At 43.3% G+C, this 20,556-nt stretch overlaps 1 protein-coding gene across 28 annotated transcripts in view; it reads right to left on the bottom strand.

Moving 5' to 3' along the window:
* The window catches only part of CLASP2 (cytoplasmic linker associated protein 2), a 277,113-nt gene that overhangs the window by 228,623 nt on the left and 27,934 nt on the right, over positions 1 to 20,556 (bottom strand). For all 28 annotated transcript variants that reach the window (XM_054019451.1, XM_054019452.1, XM_054019454.1 and 25 more), the window contains exons 4-6: positions 19,537 to 19,628; positions 19,123 to 19,198; positions 16,501 to 16,598 (exon numbers count right to left, since the gene is read on the bottom strand). In XM_054019451.1, coding sequence (XP_053875426.1) covers positions 16,501 to 16,598; positions 19,123 to 19,198; positions 19,537 to 19,628 — 266 coding nt within the window. The remainder of the gene's footprint in view (positions 1 to 16,500; positions 16,599 to 19,122; positions 19,199 to 19,536; positions 19,629 to 20,556) is intronic.

The following is a 20,556-nucleotide window of genomic DNA, read 5'->3' as shown; positions in this document are numbered from 1 at the left end:
CGTTACAGGTAAGTAATCTCCTCTTCTTCTTAGAGCAATGGTTCCTATATGTATTCCAAACATGGGCAAGGAGTACTCAGCATGGAGGTGGATGCAAGGATGCAAGAAGGAATGCAGCCTGTAGTATGGCATGGCCTATTGCAGTGTCTTCCGCTGTCCCTTCAGCAATGGCATAATGCAGTGGTTTTCCACCTATTTACCATTGTGGACTGCATATGCAGCTCTCTATTGTGTTATGTGGTCAGCATCCACACAATATATATACTACCTGTATGGCCCTGAGGGTGTCACATGGGCCACAGCTATGTGCTGACTGGGCCACAGGTTGAGAACTACTGATGTAATGGGTTGTGAATGTATGTATGGAATGCCACATTGCCGCCCAACAGATGGCCTGCAAGGAGATGTCCACAAGGGAGGCAGATGTGGCTGTCTGCACCCGCATTGAGTGCCCCCCGTAATTCCAGTGGGTGGCAGAGGTGTTGGATAGCCTATAGCATTCACGGATGCAGTACGAGACCCATTTTGAGATTCGTTAGGAGGGGAGGGCTCGGCCCTTGGAGCCGTCAGCAACGGCAACAAAGCAGTCTGGCAGAGAAAGGCTCGACTTCCATGCAGGAAGAAAGCCCACGTGTGGCAGACATCAAAGGAATGAAGAGCCTTGTCCGCAGGGACGGAACGCAGCTTAGGATGGAAGACCAGAATGGGAACATACTGGTTAAGGTGGAATTCTGAGACCACCTTCAGGGGGAACTTGGGATGCCAATCAACCTTCTGCTGATGGCATCTGACTCAAATGATGAAAATGAACATACATCAGTCCACCCTGCTTTGGAGCGTTATCGAGTGAATCCATCATCAGTATGGATGCATGTCCTCTGGAATGGTGGTTGAAGCATGAAGGGACATATGAATTTTTAGCGCCTCTGGCATGTAAATATCTTAGCACTGTTGTAGCCAGCGTTGCATGCTAACACCTGTTCTCACTTTCAGGTGACATTGTAAACAAGAAGCTGGCAGCATTATCTCCTGCAAATGTAAAAAAAAAAACTTGTTTGTCTGAGCGATTTGGCTGACCAAGAAGTAGGACTGAGTGGACTTGTAAAGTTTTACTTTGTTTTGTTTTTGAATGCAGTTCTTTTGTACAGAATTCTATATTTTTAAGTTCAACTTTCATGATAAAAAGAGTTTGCATGACAGTATTTGTATTAGGTGAACTGAAAAATACTATTTCTTTTGTTTTTTACAGTGCAAATATTTGTAATAAAAAATAAATATAAAGTGAGCACTGTACACTTTGTGTTGTAATTTAAATCAATATTTGAAAATGTAGAAAACATCCAAAAATATTTAAAATGGTATTCTATTGTTGTTTAATCGTATGATTAATCATGATTAATTTTTTAATCGCTTGACAGCCGTAGTTAACAGTCAGAGGAATGAATGGTTAATGACTGTCCGTTACAGGGGAACAAAACAGTCACAAATATATTTAGCCCCACAACTATGTACCAAGCAGATGCACAGCGTGCCACCTTCTGCCTCTGTTTTTCCAAGGTATGTGCATATATGGCATCCTAGATTTCCCTTGCATGTTGGGAACCGCAACCAGTGTGCATGCGGGTGGAATCCAGCTGTCTATACAGATTTTGTAAACCAGATCTGTCCTGTGCCCACTCTGGATAGCAACACTCTCCTTGACCCTACCAAACGTTACATAGCATACACCATGCAACAATTACACAAACAACGCTGGCCACAGTGGCATCCACATGGACACACAGGCAGTGCCAATGAGCTTTCAGCCTACCAAACATGCACTCAATGACCATTCTGCAGCTAGTACCTGAATTCCCTTTTTCCGGGGCTGCAGATGTTGGGGTGTGGTTTCATGAGCTAAGTGGGGAACCCCACATAACTGTTCCTAAAAGTAATTGATGGCACATACATTGCAGAGAATCACATCATTTCTGAGGAATAAAGTCCTTTCTTCCCTCAAGTACAATCTTGATCTCAGCACTCTCGCATCGTGAACCTTTTCCATGTTTCCCACATTGATACTCCTGAATCTGCCTCTGTAGTCCACCAAGCCTTGCAGAGTGAATGAACAGTAACTTTTTGGTTCACACATTCACTCGCCCCTTTTGGTGGGCAAAGTACAGAAATGTGGGTGCCATCTACAATCCTTGCAGAATTCAGAAACCCTATCCTCTCCAATTCAACTATTTCTAGAAAAAAACGGTTTATTAACCTTTTGTAGCTGTTCTTCTCAGAGATGTGTTGCACATATCCATTCCACTCTGGTGTGCATGCACCTTGCACATAGTTGCTGGAAATTTTTCCCTCAGTGCCCTATGCTGCCACACACTATTAGCACCGGTATAAAGCACCCAGCCAACCGCACGGTCCCTCAGTTCCTTCTTTCCAGAAAACTCCAATGTAGACAGTTGGCAGTTTTTCAAGAGACATTATTAAGGGAACAAGACCAAACTATTCCACTGTGTAGGAAAGATAGCAAGTATGGCAAGAGACCAGCCTGGCTAAAAATAAATTAAAAAAAAAAAAAAAAAAAGAGTCCTACCAAAAGTAGAAACTAGGTCAAATTACAAAAGATGAATATAACCAAAACCCAAGTATGTAGGGACAAAATTAGAAAGGCCAAGGCACAAAACGAGATCACACTAGCTAGAGACTTGAAGGGTAACAAGAAAACATTCTACAAATACATTAGAAGCAAGAGGAAGACCAAGGACAGAGTAGGCCCGTTATTCAATTGGGGTGGGGGGGGGGAGAGAGAGAAGAACTAACAGAAAATGTGGAAATGGCAGAGGTGCTTAATGGCTTTGTTTCAGTTTTCATCAAGAAGGTTGCTGGTGACTGGACATCTAGCGGTGAATGCCAGTCAAAATGAGGTAGGATCAGAGGCTAAAATAGGGAACGAACAAGTTACAAATTACTTAGACAAATTAGATGTCTTCAAGTCACCAGGGCCTGATGAAATGCATCCTAGTATACTCAAGGAGCTGACTGAGGAGATGCCTGAGCTCCTTGGCTCAGATAAGTGTACCAAAAAGCCAGGGAGGCAAACGGGCGCTCTGGGTCACAGCCCCATACATTCCGCTTTTACCGTGAGCTGCATGCAATTATGGGGGGTGATGCCACCACTACCCCACCACTGTCCGTGGACACCTGCAAGGGGGCAGTTGCACGGAGCAAGAAGGAAGAGACATTGGAGGACAAAGAGGAGGAGGACAGTGCACGGGCGGCAAGTGGGGAATCCGTTTTCCCCCTAGCCAGGAACTAATCTTAATGCTGGATCCAATAGCCTCCCCTCACTCCCAAGGCATGGTCCATGACCCTGGAAAAGGTACTTCTGGTGAGTGAAAGCCTGATCGGAGCCACGCGGTGAGGGGTGTAGGGGGAACCCAGTCGCACTGTGTTATTCACGCTTAGTGTAAAGGGCTCATCCCTGCTCTGAGCCTCATCAGAGCCACGTGGTGGGGGGTTGTTGTGTGCAGTGATCATCCCAGAGAGCCTGCAGGCCCTCCTTTTATATGGCAAACCCACCAGGCATTGCTTGCTGTGAGAAAGGGGGCCCAGCAGTTTGAAAGGTTTGAAATCAATGTAGAAGCAGCAGAACCCCGCGTGCCCTTAGGGGCTGCCTGCAAGATGAATTCTGTTGCCCATCTGGGTGTGATGGCTTACTCATACCAAAAAGCGTCCCCTTTGTTCTATGCAATGTATTTTTTAAAATACTACCCTCCCTTTTTCTCCTCCTGCCGGTGCAACTGTTTCAACGTTGCCCCTATCTACTCCGTCCCAGAGGCTGGTCCAGATTAGAAGACGGAAAAACGAACCCGGGACGACACGTTCACCGAGCTCATACAGTCCTCCCACACTGATAGGGCCCAGCTGAATGCATGGAGGCAAACTGCCGCTGCAGCCCCTGTATAATCAAACTCCCTCTCCCCCCCCCCCCCGCCCCAAGTTCCATAGCCTCCTCACCCAGACAAGAACACGAGGGGGGAGGCTACAGGGATCCACATACTCAATCCCAGAGGATCGGCCAAGCACCAGAAAGCTGGCATATGCGAACTTTTGATTTGGTTTCTGGACTTGTCCTTCCCTCCTCCTCCACCCCCCAACCCAACCCCCACCCTCCCCCAGTCTACCTTCTAATTTCTCTCAATGCGTTGTGCATCAAATAATAAAGAACAGTTTTTAAACCATTTTGATTTTATTTCCATATATATATATATATATATAGGGTGCAGGTAACTACAAGAGAAACAAACAACTGTCACATCGTACCCTGGCCAGTCATGAAACTGGCTTTCAAAGCTTCTCTGATACGCAGCGCGCCCTGCTGTGCTCTTCTAATCGCCCTGTTGTCTGGCTGTGCGAAATTGGCCGCCAGGCGAGTTGCCTCAACCTCCCACCCTGCCATAAAAGTCTCCCCCTTACTCTCACAGATATTGTGGAGCACACAACAAGCAGCAATTACAATTGGAATATTGGTTGTGCTGAGATCTAACCAAGTCAGTAAACTACGCCAGCACCCTTTCAAATGTCCAAAAGCACACTCCACCACCATTCTGCACTTGCTCAGCCTATAGTTGAACTGCTCCTTACTACTGTACAGGGTGCCGGTGTACACTTCATGAGCCATGGCATTAAGAGGTAGGCTGGGTCCCTGAGGATAACTATAGGCATTTCAACATCCCCAACAGTAATTTTCTGGTCTGGGAAGTAAGTCCCTTCCTGCAGCTGTTCAAACAGACCAGAGTTCCTGAAGATGCGAGCGTCATACACCTTTCCCGGCCATCCCATGTTGATGTCGGTGAAACCTCCCTTGTGATCCACCAGTGCTTGCAGCACCATGGAAAAGTACCCCTTGCGGTTTATGTACTGGCCACCACGATGTGCTGGGGCCAAGATGGGGATATACGTTCCGTCTATCGCCCCACCGCAGTTAGGGAACCCCAGCGCATTAAAGCCATCCACAGTGGTCTGCACATTTCCCAAAGTCACTACCCTTGATAGCAGCTGGTCAATGATTGCGTTGGCTACTTGCAGCACAGCAGCCCCTACAGTAGATTTGCTCACTCCAAACTGATTCCCGACTGACCAATAGCTGTCGGGCGTTGCAAACTTCCACAGTGCTATGGCCACTCGCTTCTCAACTGTGAGGGCTGCTCTCATTTTGGTGTCTTTGCACTTCAGGGCAGGGGACAGCAAGTCACAAAGTTTCATGAAAGTGGCCCTACGCGTACGAAAGTTTCGCAGCCACTAGGAATCATCCCAGACCTGCAACACTATGTGGGGTCCCACCAGTCTGTGCTTGTTTCCCGGGCCCAGAATCGGCGTTCCACAGCATGAACGTGGCCCAATGCCACCATGATCTCCCAATCGCCACATGCCGTGCATCTAGGAATGTCTGTGTCCACGTCCTCATCAGTATAGTAATCGCACTGTCATCGCTGCCTTGCCCAGTTTTGCAGGTACTGAACATACTGCTGGATAATGCGCGAGGTATTTACAATGGTCAAAACTGCAGCAGAGATCTGAGCGGGCTCCATGTTTGCCATGCAATGGCGCCTGCATGGGTAATCCTTGAAAAAGGGCGCAAAATGAGCTGTTCGGTTCAAGATGGCTGATAAAAGGTGCTAAATTGTTGTCTTCTGTACCTTCCATGGGAGCCCAGGACAGCTTCCACCGCTTTCTCCAGATTGTCTGTACGGCTCTGTTCACGATGGCCGTGAAACAGCAGGGAATTGTTGTCTTCTGTAGCTTCCATGGGAGCCCAGGACAGACAATCTGGAGAAAGCGGCGGAAGCTGTGCGGCTCTATTCACGATGGCCAAGAAACGGCGGGAAATAGTTAGATGAAAGAGTAAATAGAAAGAGGAGAGGACATTCGAAGTGGATTCAACATACCAGGAGACTGGCAGTGCACCGTGCTGCACCGTCTGCTGGCAGCATGGCATCTGCCGTAGCTTTCACAAAGGGAGAAGCGAGTGACGGCACACACCCAGAAAAACCGACGAGAATGTTTCTGCCCCATCATGCATTGGGAGCTTAACCCACAATTCCAATGGGCAGCAGAGACTGCGGGAACTGTGGGATAGCTACCACAGTGCAACGCTCCGCCATTCAATGCTAGCCTCGGTACTGTGGACGCACTCCGCCGAATTCACACGCTTTAGTGGGGACAACATCGAATGTAAACTCGATTCTGGAAATTCGAATAAAATAACTTCATACTGTAGATGTACCCTAAGAAAACCACTTTCCAGGAGACGCATAACAAGCAACACATTGCTAAAGGCTCAAACAGTGGTCCCACAAGTTTTAACACGACCAGGTTCAGGTCCCAAGGAGGAACCGGCTTCCTTACTTGAAGGTATAACCTTTCTAAGCCTTTGAGGAATCTGTAATTTGAAAAAACAGATTGGTTATCCATCTGACGGTGGAAAGCGGATATTGCTTCCAGGTGTATCTTGACAGAGGAGATTGCTAAGTTTTGCTGTTTTCGGTGCAATACTGAATTTTTTATATGGATTGACGCATCAGCGAGATTCAACATTGGGATGCCCAGACCGAGAACCGCTTTCATTTCAAGAGGTAAGTAGCTCTGGTGGAGGACTTTCTACTACCTAATAGAACCTTACAAACTTGCTCTGAGCAAGCCTGCTCTCTGAGACTGAGCCATGAAGCTTCCAGGCCATCAGATGAAAGGAACTCAGGTGGGAGATCAGGTCTGAGTGCAACAGAAATGGGACTGGAGTCGCCACTGAAACGTCTAGTAGAGTGGCAAATCAGCGTTGGTGGGGCCGTGCCGCGGCTATCACAATACCCCAGGCCTGGTCTCGCTTAATCTTTAGCAGCACTCTGTGCATGAGCAGGATAGGTGGAAAAGCATAACAAAACTGCCCCGTCCAAGACAGCAAGAAGGCACCTGTGATGGAACCCATACTGTGGCCTTGTAGGGAGCAGAACTGCTGACATTTTCTGTTGTACCTGTTTGCAAACAGGTCTATTCAGGGAGTGTCCTGCTGGAAAATGTTTTTGGCCCTACCTTGCCTGTTCATGTAAAACATCGAGGCCATGTTGTCCGTGAGAACCCTGACCACTCTGCCTCCAGGTGCAAGCGGAAGGCCACGTATGTCAGACAAACCACCCCGAGCTCCTTGACATTTATATGCAGGGCAAGGTCCTGCACGGACAACAGACCTTGGGTCTGAATGTTCCCCGCATGGGCTCCCCACCCCAGGTCTGATGCATCGGACACCAGCTCCATTGATGGGGGTCTGCCCCTGAACAGGACCCCTTGGAGCATGTTTCTTGGAGAGGGAGGACCACCATTTTAGGGAGGCGATCATTGGTTCAGGCACAGTGAGGACTTCGTCCATCCTGTCTCTGGACTGGGAGAACACAGAGGCCAGAGCTGGAGGAGCCTCATCCTCAGTCTGGCGTGGCGAACCACATATGTGCACACCAACATGTGAGCCAGAAGCTGGACACACATGCTGGCTGTGGTCACGGGGAACCATGTGACTGTGTCGATGAGTCCTTTTAGGGTCTTGAATCTGTCCAGTAGGAAGGAGGTCCTGGCCAATGTCTCGTCCAGGACTGTCCCAATAACTCTATGCGCTCCACTGGGACTAACATGGACTTGGTGTCATTTACCAACAGGCCCAGAGTGGCGGACGTAGACAGGAGGAGTGCCACGTGATCCCACACCTGCGACCTGGAGCTGTCCTTGACCAGCCAGTCGTCAAGATAGGGGAAGATCTGAACCCCACAACATCTAAGGTAGGTTGCTACCACAGACATGCACTTTGTGAATACCCTGGGAGCAGTGGACAGGCCAAACGGGAGGACTGTAAATTGGTAGTGTTCCTGCCAAACCGTGAAACAAAGGAAACGTCTGTGCCCCTCGAATATATGAATGTGGAAGTACGCATTCTGCAGATCAAGGGCGGCGTACCAGTCCCTGGAGGTGGATGGAGGCCAGAGAGAACATGTGAAACTTGAGCTTTACCATGTACTGGTTTAGGCCTCGGAGGTCCAGAATGGACCTGAGCCCCACTTTAGCCTTCAGGGTAAGGAAGTAGCGGAAGTAGAAACCCTTGTGTCTGAACTCCGCTGGCACCACTTCCACTGCTCCTAGGCCAAGGAGCCGCCCCACCTCCTGCTTGAGCAGGGCCTCATGAGAGGGGTCCCCCAGGAGGGACAGGGACGGAGGGTGGTTGGGCGGGGTAGAGGTAAACTGGAGGGGGTAGCCCCAGGAGACGGTGTTGAGAACCCATTGGTTCAATGTCAGCCACGACCACTCTGGGGCTTGGTCTACACTACCCCCCTAATTCGAACTAAGGTACGCAACTTCAGCTACGTGAATAACGTAGCTGAAGTCGAAGTACCTTAGTTCGAACTTACCTTGGTCCACACGCGGCAGGCAGGCTCCCCCGTCGACTCCGCGGTACTCCTCTCGCCGAGCTGGAGTACCGCAGTCGACGGCAAGCACTTCCGGGTTCGACTTATCGCGTCCAGACTAGACGCGATAAGTCGAACCCAGAACTTCGATTTCCAGCCGTCGAACTAGCTGGTAAGTGTAGCCAAGGCCTGGGAGAAAAGCACACAACCGGCTGGAGAAGGGAAGCTTTATTGTGGGTTGATCCCTGGTAGGAACTGGTAAGTCGCCCCGGGCATCCCATCAAAACTGACGTTTTCCTGCCTCTTTGCCCTTGGAAGGCCCAGGTTGGGGGGCCAACCGAGACTGCCTCTGAGGGTGTTTCTTATAGTCCCTTGATTTTTTATAAGGGGGTTCATATTTAGAGTGGGTGGTCTGGGTGGGAGCCTGCTGAGGCTTAAACTTGGTCCTGGCCGGAGCTGGGACATAGAGGCCAAGGGTCGTAAGTGTTGTGCGGGAATCTTTCAGGCCGTGCAATTTCACGTCTGTCTGTTCCGCAAACAGGGGCTTGCCATCGAACGGAACGTCCTGCAAGGAGTTCTGCACCTCACTGGATAGCCCAGACAGCAGGAGCCACAATGCCCTCCTCATGGACACCGCGAAGGCCATAGACCTTGCAGCCATATCTACGGCATCCAACGCTGCCTGAAGGGTCACCTTGTCAGCTGCTGTACCCTTTGCCACCAGAGCCTTGAACTCCTTCTTGTCATGTTCCTGGAGGGAGTCCTCAAATTTGGGCAGAGAACCCCACAAATTGAACGGGGAATTGAGAACTGCTCAACGTGGGCCTAGTCTCTCCCCTGGTCTTGCTCCGGTGTCTAGGCGGAAAAGACCTCCTCTTAGCCTTTTTGGCATGCCCCGTGGATGGGGGACGGTGCCGGCTGGTGGAAGGCACCGAAGGGTCGCCACACACCGCTGCCGCGGTACTCTGTGCCGACTCGGTACCCGGAGCACTGCACCGGAGTCGGGGTCAACGTCAACTCCATGAGAATGGCTCGGAGCCGAATGTCCCTTTCCTTCTTGGTCCGAGGCATGAAAGAGCTGCAAATCTTGCAGCGATTGCTGAGATGGGTTTCCCCAAGACAGCGTAAACAGTCCACATGCAGATCACTTACTGGCATCGGCCGCCTGCAAGTGTCTCATGACTTAAAGCCCGGGGTATGCCCATACCTGGGCGCACTAAACTAAACTACTTTAACTACAGGTTCATTCATAGTTAATATTACAAGAGTTCAAAAGGGAAGCTGCAGCCAAGCTGGAGCAGAGCAGTTCCGACGCACCTTCACTGGTTGCAAGAAGGAACTGAGGCTGGGGGGAGCATGCAGTGCCCCTTATACCGCGCCATAGAGGCACCACTCCAGGATAATAATTATACTGCTATAATTCTGTTGATTAATATCCCCACATAGACAAGCCCTGAAATATCCCTAATTTCACCTCTGGCAGGCTATAATGGAATGAAAATTTATCCTAGATATGGTAGCAACTCTTGCCAAGTAAGATATAATTAAATACTTCAGTGCTGAAAGGTCAATTATTGCCACCTCTTGCATTTTACATAGGTCTTTCCCTTTATCATCTATATGCTGCTTATTTGTCTTGTCTATATTTCTAGCATAGAAAATAAGTTCACATGCTAATGTTACTATAACCAATTCCAGGGTGGATAAAAATCAATGTTTAAAAAAAAAATCTGATTTTATTTAAATCTGATTTTTTTGATAAAATGCTTTTTGAGGAAAAACCCTATCTAAAGATAGCTATAATATATCTTAATTAAAACTCAAAGATATCATCATGGAATAGAGATTATAAATTCTAATTCTATAGTATGAGACAATATCGTCATGTAATGTTTAAGAAAAGTTTTGTAAATGAGTTCCAATAGTTCATGGATTAGGGACCCAATCTTATGAGGTTCCAGGGGCTTCTGTATAGATTATTTAGGTTAATCTTTCTATCTACCCAATGGGACTCAGTGCTCAGTCTAGAAGATACCATCAGAGATGCTTAGTTTTGCAGTTCTCAAACTGTGGATTTGTGTCTATAGAGATAACATGCTTGTTAACAGCAAGCAAGCAAGCACAAACAGACGAGTTGTCCCTCTGCAAATTTGTGTACATAGTGTCAATCCCTTACCTCTCTTTAAAAGTGCAAAGTTTCAAGAAGTTCAATGAATAGAAGATTGTTGGGGGCGGAATACAGCTGGACACGGAGAAGTCTGGAGATAAATGTGAGGAGGGACAGGCAGTAGAAACAAAAGTGAAACTGTTTGAGCAGCATATTCCAGAGGTCTTTCTGAGTGTAGCCTTCATTGATTTGAGATCTACCATACCATTCTCTCACTAGAAGGGAAACCCTATAATGGCAGCAGGCCATAAAAGAGACCCAGTTTGGGAATATTTTAATGAAGTTCCTCTACCTGTGGGTAAGACAGGCATGCGTGCAAAATGCAAACAGTGCAACGAAGAAATGCAAGGCCCGGTTGCCCGAATGAAACAACATCATGAGAAGTGCTCCTTCTCAGGAGGAAGCTGCATTGAAGATGATGAAAGGAACATCTGAACATGCAGGAGCTTCAGGTTGATAAACTTTTTTATTTCATACTTAAGTACTGCCTGTCTTCCTTCTGGACTATTCTTGAATTCTCATGTTTGAGGGAAAAAAATATAGTTGTTACTCTATGTTACTATCATTTTAGATGCAGTTGTGATAAAAAAATAAATAGCTGAAATAGGCAGATCTTCCTTTAACAATTTCACCTTTAAAGTAGTACTGGGTGTTAGTGAATGCAATGAGTAATACTAAATGAGCAGTATGGTAATAATAATTAAATAACTGCATTGACTTATTTTGTTTAGGAGAATCCATCCTCAACATACAGGATTCTGAAGACTATCCACCTTCAAGATCACCATCGTTTTCTATAGTTTCAGAGTTATCTGCCAATTATAGTGTTTCAGTCACATCATGTATGTCACAATATATTACCTGTAGCAAAAAAGAAAAAAAAAATCTCCATCATCCAGAAACAACCATAGATAAGTTTGTGATAAGAACCAGCAAATTACAAAAAGGAGGTAATTGATGAAAAAAATTGCCCGGTTTGTTTATGCAACCAACTCTCCTTTCCGTAAGATTGAGAATCCACACTTCATTAACATGGTTCAGTCATTAAGACCAGGATACAGTCCACACAACAGAGCAGATGTTGCAGTCAAATTGCTGGATAAAGTGTATGAAAGAGAAATTGAGCAGTGTGCAAAAGGTCTAGAGGGTAAAATTGAGTCTTGACAGGTGGAGCAATGTCCACAGTGATCCTATTGTATGTGCGTGTGTGACAACAGAAGAAGGGAATGTCTTCCTTACAGAAACAATTGACACATCAGGAAATGCACACACAGCAGAATACTTATAAGAAGTAGCAGTAAAAGATATAACAAACTGAAAAAAAATTCAAATGTCTAGTGCACAGCTTGGTCACAGACAATGCTGCAAACGTATCCAAGAAGAGAAGAAATTATTTAGAAGAGAGTCCCAAGCTAATAACATCGGTTGCAGTGCTCATTTGATGCACCTTCTAGCCAAAGACTTCAGTGTTCCAGAAATAAAGGCTAATGTTGTGGAAATTGAAAAATACTTCCATAACAACCACTTTGCAGCACCTGCTCTGAAAAAAGTGGGAGGAATCAAGGAAACTCTCCCACAAGATGTGCGATGGAACTCAGTAGTGGACTGTTTTGAGCACTATACACCTCTACCTTGATAGAACGCTGTCCTCGGGAGCCAAAAAAAAAAAAATCTTACAGCGTTATAGGTGAAACCGCGTTATATTGAACTTGCTTTGATCCACTGGAGTGCGCAGCCCCGCCCCCCGGAGCACTGCTTTACCGTGTTATATCCAAATTTATGTTATATCGGGTCGCGGTGTATCAAAAATGGCCTAATCTGATGACAGTTTGTGAACAAAAATCGTGAACAAAAATAGATGGCACGGTCACAGCCAAAGTTCTCAACATTGGGCATAAGAGAAATGTTGAACACATGCTGAGTACCCTGAAGCCTATTTCTGTAGTCTTGAACAAAATGCAGGGAAATAGTAGTTTTATTGCTGACGCTGTTGAAATTTGGAAGGAACTGAGTGAGATCTTAAAAAGAGAAATATGCAATGACAGAGTTAAATTACAAGCACTAAAAAACCGAATGGGGAAAACAGTATCTCCAGCTCATTTTCTTGCAAATATTCTCGATACTTGGTACCAGGGTCAAACGTTAACTGCTGAAGAAGAGGAGTTGGTTATGACATGGACATCCAGCAATCATCCCTCCATAATGCCAACTATAATAAACTTCAGAGCTAAGGGTGAACCATTCAAGAAATAGATGTTTGCTGATGATGTTTTAAAGAAAGTCACACCAGTGAACTAGTGGAAGTCACTTAAGCACTTGGATTCAGAGACTGTTGAAGTGACAGTCTCACTTTTAACAGCAGTAGCTTCTTCTGTTGGTGTAGAAAGAATATTTTCTTCCTTTGGATTAATTCATTCCAAACTCAGAAATCGTTGGGAACCTGGAAAATCTTGTTTTTCTTTTCCAGATTATGAACAAACAGGAAAATGAAGGTGAAGACGACTGAGTTAGCTGCAAAAGCCAATATTTTAAGTTTCTCACATTGACCTGGCTGACAGTCAATTTAATTTTTGTTTTTGATTTTTTAAATATTTCATTTAACTATTTTAGTTAAACAATTTTAACAAAAACAAACCTGATTTTAAAAAACTTGAATGTCTGATTAAATTCAAAAATTAATATGCTTGTTGTGTTAAAATATGTTTGCCGTTTAAGAAAAAAATCCAGAAAACATAACGTTGTTTTAGTTAAATAAAACAATGTAAATGTTTCTCTGGTGATGTTCTCCTCCTAATACAGCATGGCAAGAAAATCCTCCAAATATTAATGATTAACCTGTTGAATTGGAGATATTTATGAAGTCAAGGGAGGTGAACTATCTGCTTCAAATACCTCTGGTAAATGAAGTAACTAAACAATCCTTCATTTTCTGATATAGCTGTAAAACTAATCTAAAAAGTTTTCAAAATAGTCTTCCTGACTAGTGATTTAAATCATGATTTAAATCAAATCCACCTTGACTCAGTCTATACATGAACAGGACACTGTGTATTCCACAATTAAGCTTGCTCTACAATCTACAGCCTTAATTTTTAGAAAGTGGCTCTCTTGCATTCATGGGTGACAAGATAACACAGTATAAGTTTGCATTGAGAGTTGTCTTCCCACGTCTGCAGACCGCCTGAAACAAAGAGCTTAGAAAGGTTTAACGTGTCATTTATTTCAGTGGGGTAATCTCTGAAGCCTGAATAGTGGAAACTTAAAAACAAAATTATTTCAGCAAAAGTATCCAACCTATGTGTTTACCCCATAACTGAAACCACTCAAGCCTTTTCTTCTGTCAAAAGCCCCAATAATGCCCTCAATACATCTGTCAAAATTCCCAGCTTCCTTTCAATTTCTTGGATACAATTATGAATTGCCAATACAAAAATCTGTGTCACCCAGAAATCTGTGGTGGATTAGCAAAATAAACTGCATTTCGTATTACAAACACAAAAAGGTGTACTGTAATGACTGCATTGGTCTTTAGGTTTAATTCAATAAAAATCTCCATTTCAATGAAAATGTTGCAGACTTTCCCATTTGCCTTAGAAACCAGGGTCTTAAAGAATTTAGACCCAGCACGGCAGAAGGTGCAAAGGGCCTTGTATACAAATTATCCTGCAACAACTGAGAGCTGTCCTTTACGTGATAATTTTTAAGTTTTTATAAAGTCCCTACATATTTAAAGCAAAAATAAAATACCAAAAAAAGCATAAAAAAACCACACTCAAACACAGTTTACTGGACCTTTTAAATCTAGTGGAATCTTAATTAGAGGTGTTACAAACTTTGTTTGGCATTATCTACACGTGATATGCCTCATATATTAATGAAGTTAATTTCTTACAAAATTTCTTACAAACTGCATTTAATTAACCTTTCCTGCCTTCCTCAATTTAGGACACAAGCATTGCTTTGCCAGTACTTTATAGCAGCGTGCACTGAAGCATCATCTGTAAGCTTTTACATGAATATTTTTTTATGCAAACTAAGCAGGTATACACACAATGAAACAATACGGACATTCTAAACTATATATGTGTACAAATACGAAAGGGAAACATTTTCAGTTACGTATTTACTTTACAACTTTGTGATCCACTTTGTAAGTCACTGTCATATAATGGAATAGTTGAGAAGCTCTGAATGAGTCAATTTAAAGTAGTTGTATTCAAACTGTAGATCATCTACAGTCCTTTAAAATAATGAAAGTTACTCATCCATAAAGCAGTAAAAATAAGTTTCTGTAAGAGTAATGATCAGCTGTCAAAACGATCAATATGATAAAGATTGGCCTTCACCATCTACAAACAGAATTGAGAACCATGTCAGTCTAACCCAGCATAGAGCTACTAGGATCATTTAACGTTTCTCTTCTCTGAGCTTTGCTACAGGAGTAGACAGGCACACAGTAGTTTTGCTTTTTGTCAGTACCAGTGCAAAAGATGATAGCTTTATGTTGAGGGAAATGATTCCATCTATCCCATCTTGATCCAGAGACCACTTGCAGGAGCTTATTCCCAGGATAAACTCAGTCTACTACTGTATTCTTCTTGCATGACAGGTTCAGAATGGCTGTAAAATGTTTTGTGGGACAGAGCAGACTCCCCTCCCCTGAAGGGCTTCATAACAAGCACCAGTACTTCTCTGCTTGTTTTTGCAAAACATGATGGTCTGACGGCCTGTTTGAATGAGGAAAACCTTTTGAGAAAACAGGAAGCTGTTAGTCCTACATGCATCCACTCATCTCAGGTACATTTACATGAAGATGCTGCTCCTGGAGAAGCCAAGTTCCTTGAGAGTGGAATATCTGTGTGCGGTTTACTCATTTCAGAATGGACACATCCATTGTCACTACGATTTAGATGGTAGGAATTTGGAAATACATGCCTAATTGCAGTTTGTCCCTGGACTGTCACCAAGATAGAGAGACCAAAAGATAATTTATTACCCAGATAAAATGTAAGTCCCTTTGATGTTTGCTTCCACTTGGACCTTAAGGTCCACTGAGGTTGCCTCACAAGAAGATATGGAGGAGATAGATACTAGGAATATAGTTGCAGTCATCAGATCCACCATTTGCAGCATGGTCTTAACTGTCACCTATTAGCTTATGCTTATCCTTTCTATCAGAATGGGGATGCCTTGAATCCTGTCTTGGCTCAACTAAACCCCTTCCTGTGTCATCTCTTGTTCCTACCTACTCCAATTATCTGGTGCGGACAAGCTGAGACTTTGGATAGTTTAATATCAACTCTTGAATTGTTTGGGAATATGAATTAAGCAACTCTTTCTAATCTCTCCAGCTTTTGTACTCTTGATCCCTAAGAAAGAAATCCTTCTACTAATTGAGTTAGAATTAGAGCAGGTTAAATAACATTTGTAGAATAGGCTACTGGATGATTTCCAAATATTTTCCAATAAATTTCTTACACACACACACCTCTACCTATTCACCCAATTCTACAGTTGGACACAATATATTTGAATAATTTGTTCAAAGTTCATTATGATTTTTTTATTACATCAAAGGAGCTTTTCCCCATTAGTTGCCCAGCTCTACTTTAAAAAAAAATCTGATTTGATTCTTGGATGTAAAGCGGTTTGCATCATATAGCCCATCATCTTTTTCCAGCAGAAAAGATGAAGTAAGGACTTTTCAGTTCTGGTTACATATAATTTGTTACTTAACAAGCAGAATTAGAAACAGCAATGATGTTAGAATGTAAACAAAAGGAATTGATAAACGGTATAAAAAGTGGCACTGCATATTTAACAGTAGCAGGATTTTAATGCATTCTAGGCACCGATCAAAATAATTAAGTGGTAAAAATTAAATAAATAATGACTTACCTTGCAGAGGGAATTCCCCTCTTATTGAGGTCAGCTCTTACTTTCTCTCCTACATGTCTATAAATCTCCACAATTGCCAATAATGCAGCATCTCTCACCTGTGAATGCATAATTAAGATTTTTTTTTTAAATTATGGAAGTTATATTTGACATAACACAATGAATAACCAATCTTCCAGTGCCGCTATGACAACCCAATAGCAGGTTTACCTCACAAATAGTTGGAAGCATGAGGATGGAAGAGGTGGGTAACAAAAAGTTATTTCAAGGACCTTTCTAGCCATTCCCCATTCAATTAGCCTACCACACCTGGGATGCGGTCTGGGGTTAATTAGTAGAACCAATTGGGTATGAAGAAGTTGATTCTCCTATAAAGAGCAACAGGAAGCAGCAAAGAAGGGGGAATGCTTAGAAAGACTACAAAAAGAGTGAGAAAGGCTCCTGCAGAGAGGATCTTGAGACCAGGAAAGTTGCTTCAGTTATTGGGGGGGTTACGGCTAGAAGTAGCCTGCTAAGGAAGAAAGGACTCTGAGAACCTAGGGAGTTTGAGGCTGTGGCCAGCTTAAAGCTGGGGGAAGGCTTTTGTGTTCAATTTTGAACTCTAAGTTAATAAACCATACCCTAAGCAGGATTGTTTCACTGGACTCTTAAAAGCCAAGAACCCCCTTGAAAGGGGGAAAGGAAAGGAGGGAACTGAGGCAGGCCCACCTGCAGAGTGACTTCTAGCCAAGGGGGGCACTGGGGAAGTGGTCATCTCAGTGACACTACAAACAGAAACACTGGAGAGGATGAGACAGATATCAAATGGGTGGGGGGGAGGGGCGGGAGAGGTAATTTCTTCAGAGTCCTACTAAACTAGATCAACAATCCCAAACATTATTCCATATATTCTGATCAAATAGTGCTGGTTCCTCTGGTTCCAGCTGCTTCTAATCCAGTTGTGCTTTTCACTGTAAAAAGAACCCGATTGCCTGAAAAAGCAGCAAGAAACAAGCAAGAGAGAGCCTTCCTGCCTCCGCCAAGAGCACTACTACAAAGAATCACTGGTAGAGAAAGAATAAGGGGACCAGCCAGTAGAGAAATATATGCAGAGAAGGAGTGGGGGAAGAGAAAGAAGGAAGAGAGTATCTCCAAAAACTACATCATACCTATCATAGTAAAGACAGCTAAAACAAACAATTCCTTAATATTAATACTTTACATGTATTAAAGTACTTGGTTCAGGAATGCTATTGATCTGTGAACAGAAAAGCAGGTGGTCCACAACACTCACTTTATTAAGATATGTCCCATACCATGATTTTATTTTATTATTATTTTTTTTTTTTTTTAAACAAGTGACCCACAAAATGCCAGAGCTTCTTTCAGACTTGAAAACAACTCCTTATGCTATTAAGGAGACAGGGATCTAGCCTAACTGAAAGCAGAAGCATATACATTAGATGGAAGACCTATTATCTAGTCCATATCCCATCAAAACTTTTTTTTTTCCTTACTGTATTTTCTAGTGCTCTGCCAAGTCCAATTTTAAACAAACCACAAGTGGGGCTTCAACCACTTCCATCTGAAGGCTATTCAACAGTGCAGATGTCACCATTCAGAAATTTTCTCATTTTCATTTTAGCAATCTCTTTGCTTAATTTCATCTCATTACTAGCTGTAGTTAAGGCTATGTTTTTGTCATGGAATCCATGACTTCAGAGATCTCCCCGACAATCTCTGCTTCAGCCCCAGGGGCTGCAGGATTCTGGAGCTGGCAGCCAGCTGGGCCCTGGCAAGGTTCCAGCAACAGGCGACAGAAAGAACAGGCAACAGGGGGCCCACTACAAGGTTCCAGTGGCAGGTGACATACTCCTGAGCGATAGCCTCGCACAGGGAGGGGGATGCCTCGGGCGAGCGGCTGGGGGTGTCCCATTTTCTCTTTGGGAAATATGGTCACCCTGCAGTTCCCAGCCGCCATGGGCGGAGGGGGACCTCCCTGCAGCTTCCAGCTGGGGAAACCATGGAGCCTCAGCAGCAAAAGTTACAGACAGGTCTTGGCTTCTGTGAATTTTTGTTTATTACCCGTGACATGTCCGTGACTTTTACTAAAAATAACCATGACAAAAATCTTAGCCTTAGCTATAATCCTTGTACTTCCCTAAATATCTCGCCTCACCTGTCTGCATCCTGCAAGAGGTGTTCATCTTGTACTTGCTATGTTACCGTAGTCAATTGGTCAAGCTATACAAACTTCATTTTAATCTTCTGTCTGAGGTTAATCCTTCCTGCCATTCAATTATTTTTGTTGCTTTTCTCTGAATATGTTCTACAGAAAATGACTATCAAGCAGTGATTTGATTTAAGCTGCTGGAGACAGGAAACAAATGAGATGAGAGAGCCAACAGGCCCCACTGAGGCAGACATACCATAACTGTTCCCCCACAACACTGTGTCCATGTGGCAACACACAAGGCTCAAGGAGAAAAAGCCAACAGGTAAGGCTTGAATAGGTGGAATTAAAAGACAGCATAAAAAAAGATTTATGAAGATTTTTCTTTAAGGACATAACATCAATTTACCATCTTTTTAAAATATCAAAACGCACACTGTACAAGTAATATATAGCAATAAAACCCTTACCTGACTATTGGAGTCCCCAGACAAGATACATAAGTGTGGTACCAACTTGCTGAGGATTAATGGTTGTGCACCATAACTAAAAATAAAAAAAATCAAATCAAGAGAAAAACACTTTTTCCACACCAAAACAGAAGTTTTACTTTGTAGCTTAGCATCGCTAAAGTAAACATTTTCATGGATCCCCAGCTTTTGGTTACACACTTGAAAATATACGTGTACACACACACACACACACACACATTCTTTCAGCTAACTCCAGAAACCTTGGACCAGTCAATTTAGTAAGAGCATTTTTAAATGCAACAGGCATCTTAAAGTATTAAATTCAGATGGAATTCATTCATTCATTCAGAAATAAGCAGGATAGAGTACTAATTTTAATATTTTATGTCTCCATAAAAACAAGATGCTTACATATTTAAGGTTGCAACGAGACACAAACACACTCCTTCTCGGGATCGGTAGTTCTTGTGTTTAAAACCAACAGCAAGACGGTCCCAAATACACTATTAAAACAAAAACAATTGCTTTGAATTACTCATAGCACGATGCAATTCTGTTCACCTTATATAATGAAATCAAAACTTCAACAGAAACTATTGATATGATAAGAATATTCTGAAGTTTTGTTTTGTAAAATGGAGGAATGTTTTGAACAAAAATGAGGTTTTTTAAAACAGGCTTTACAGCATGGAACACTAAGCAACTCCACCCACCTCTCCCCACCACTGGATTATTTACATTAAGCGACAGAAAATCTCTCACACCTGAAATATTTTTAAACGGTTTGTCTTTATACACTCCCAATATTTCACTCTCCTAATTCTATATATTTTGAAATATTTTTCCTTTTGAAACTCAACTGCAAAACCAAAGCAAAACTTTAAAATTTACAACTATGACTTAAGCAAAGGTTTTTCTTTATTTATTTTGTCCAATAGTTTATTTATTTCCTTATCAAAATCTCCTCCCATTCCCCGTTTTTAGTCTCTTCCAGTACTCATTCTTCTACTCTTGCATTAAATTTCTTCTGCATTTCTTCATTTTATATTTTAATTTTTTCCCCCATTCATTTATCCTGGTTCTATTTGCTCTCCAATTCCATTGGTTTCTGCTTCTCAGTATGCTTCTGTGTTGATTTCTTTCCATTTTTTTTTTTTTAGTATGAATTTCTTACACTAAACAATCCCTCATTTCCTTTCCTGCATGTCATTTTTTCAGTGTCTTTTGTCTGTCTTTATTCATTCCCTTCTCATTTTATCTTTTTTAATTCTCCATTTCCTAGTAGTTCTGGAGCTCTGTATCACCCAGTTAATGCTGCAACTTGGAGCTTACAAAACTCTGGAAATCCAGTGATATTTAAAAGCAAGTACATAGACTCAAACTGCAAGCCCCTTCAGCTGCAATGCTGCCATCATTGAGCAGGCATCTGAG

The sequence above is a fragment of the Malaclemys terrapin genome, chromosome 2 (assembly GCF_027887155.1).
Source record: "Malaclemys terrapin pileata isolate rMalTer1 chromosome 2, rMalTer1.hap1, whole genome shotgun sequence".
NCBI classification, from domain to species: domain Eukaryota; kingdom Metazoa; phylum Chordata; order Testudines; family Emydidae; genus Malaclemys; species Malaclemys terrapin.
Note: the sequence above shows the minus strand (reverse complement) of the source record. Positions and strands in the feature narration are given on the sequence as shown.